The sequence below is a fragment of the Tasmannia lanceolata genome, unplaced genomic scaffold (genome assembly GCF_043159265.1).
Source record: "Tasmannia lanceolata isolate RefF3 unplaced genomic scaffold, GAP_Taslan_0.1 ptg000003l, whole genome shotgun sequence".
NCBI lineage: Eukaryota > Viridiplantae > Streptophyta > Magnoliopsida > Canellales > Winteraceae > Tasmannia > Tasmannia lanceolata.
This window is the reverse complement of record NW_027518680.1, coordinates 11141510-11143318: the sequence shown is the minus strand read 5'-3', so window position 1 is coordinate 11143318 and position 1809 is coordinate 11141510. Positions and strand designations below refer to the sequence as shown.

General features: G+C 40.7%; 1 protein-coding gene across 1 annotated transcript; it reads right to left on the bottom strand.

The window, feature by feature from the left end:
* Positions 1–360: 360 nt before the first annotated feature.
* Positions 361–1525, bottom strand: LOC143861203 (uncharacterized). The gene has a single exon (XM_077372139.1). The coding sequence runs from the start codon at positions 1362–1364 to the stop codon at positions 786–788; it is 579 nt and encodes a 192-aa protein (XP_077228254.1). The 5' UTR covers positions 1365–1525; the 3' UTR covers positions 361–785.
* Positions 1526–1809: the final 284 nt, after the last annotated feature.

Here is a 1809-nt window from a genome sequence, read left to right as displayed (position 1 = left end):
CACATAGGTGGGCCCATGAAACTTCCATGGAATATTATTTTGTGGCTGCCAAACATGGCCAGAGCTTCTCAGCCAGTTTTTTGTCTTGTTTAGAAAAAAAAGTATATCTATGGTCTCTCTCTATAAAAAATGCATTCGTTTTCCCTAAAATTTTCCTAAAACGCTTCCCTAACTCTTCAAATATTTGCCTTGACGAATTATTCTTGAGCAGGGACAGGTCGCGGTACAAATGACACTTGAAATTTTATCATTTTATTAGTTTAATCCAAATGCAATTTCCTTTAATCCACTTCTCGGCCCAGGATGCAGTACTAATTTCGTGTTAACTTTGTCTTTTATTAGTATAATCCATCATTCTACATCCCTAATTATGTTTTAAATTTCATCATTTTATTAGTATAATCCAAAAACCCTATACATATTGATCAACTTCTTACAGTCCAAGGGAACATTCCCATGTAAAACACTCATTTCAAATAAAGGATCACTCGAACAAATAAAATGTATCACCTCCATAAAAAAAAGTGTTACATAAAAATAAAAGATATATACATAAATGATGATACATCGGTCCTACTCATCTAAGGGCGATCAGAATCAACCAATCATACATCGGTCCCAGGGGCGGAGCCAGGAATTTACACTTGGGGGGGCCAAACTAATTTATACTGGCCTGCATTGGTCATTTGGGGGGGGGGGGGGGGGGGGCATGGCCCCCCTCATGCTCTATGTGCCTCCGCCCCTGATCGGTCCTACTCATCTAAGGGCGATCAGAGACATTCAAATCAAACCATCATGACTGTAAATTCATCGAAGCAAAGGATGCCATTGCCATCTAGATCGAACACACTGATCATAGTCTTACATTCCTGGATCGTCCTCGATTCGCCCAATCGACTAAGCATCCTCTTCAAACTCTTGGGTGTGATACACCCAGACCCTTCCATCTCATACATTCCAAATGCCTCTCTCAAATCCTTTCTCTTCTCATCTTCTCCTTCAACTTCAACTAATCTCACAAAATCCTCAATTCCCAACAATCCATCTCCATCGCTATCTGATGATTCTACTAAAGCCTCCGCGTCTTCTACCGAAATCTCCTCCCCCAAATTCTTCATACATTTCTTCAATTCAACGGCTGAGATCTTCCCATCTCCATCCTCGTCTACGTATCGAAAGACCCTTTCGAATTTACTGCACTCCGGCGCGTTGGGAGTGATGGAAATGGGGTGCTTTTTGGATTTCTTAGGGGAGAGTTTTCTACATAATTTCCCAAATGCTGAATTGGGGGAGAAAGATGATTTTTCAATTGGGTCTTTCTCGAATTGGTGTTGAGAAGTAGAAAGTAACTCTTGTGTTCTCATTCGTGTGTGATGGCTACACAAATGAAATTGAAACGGGTGTTTGTGGAATTAAAATGGGTATCTGTTTATGAGCAAAGGAAAGAATGAAGATGATAAGGAAGATAGGAAGATAAGTTCGTCCTCTGATAGATATTTATCGAATGTTTTGGAAGTAACTCTTCTCTTCTCTTCTCTATTTATACGTTTTCGATAGGCGGTTGCCTGTTTGTCTTTTGCCTGTCGCGGTTTCGAGGCAGTAGGTTTTTGCGCGTACTGGAAGTTTCGAGGCACCAAAACCTGAAAAAAAAGAAGAGAAAAGAATAGATTAATGATAAATTCACACCCCCTGTAGGATTATCCGCACCGTTTGAACGTGATTTTGACGTCAGAGAGCGTCAAAAAGGAGGGGGGACGTCAAATCTTGTTACTGTGGTGGGAATAATCCTACAGCGGGTGCGAACTTATC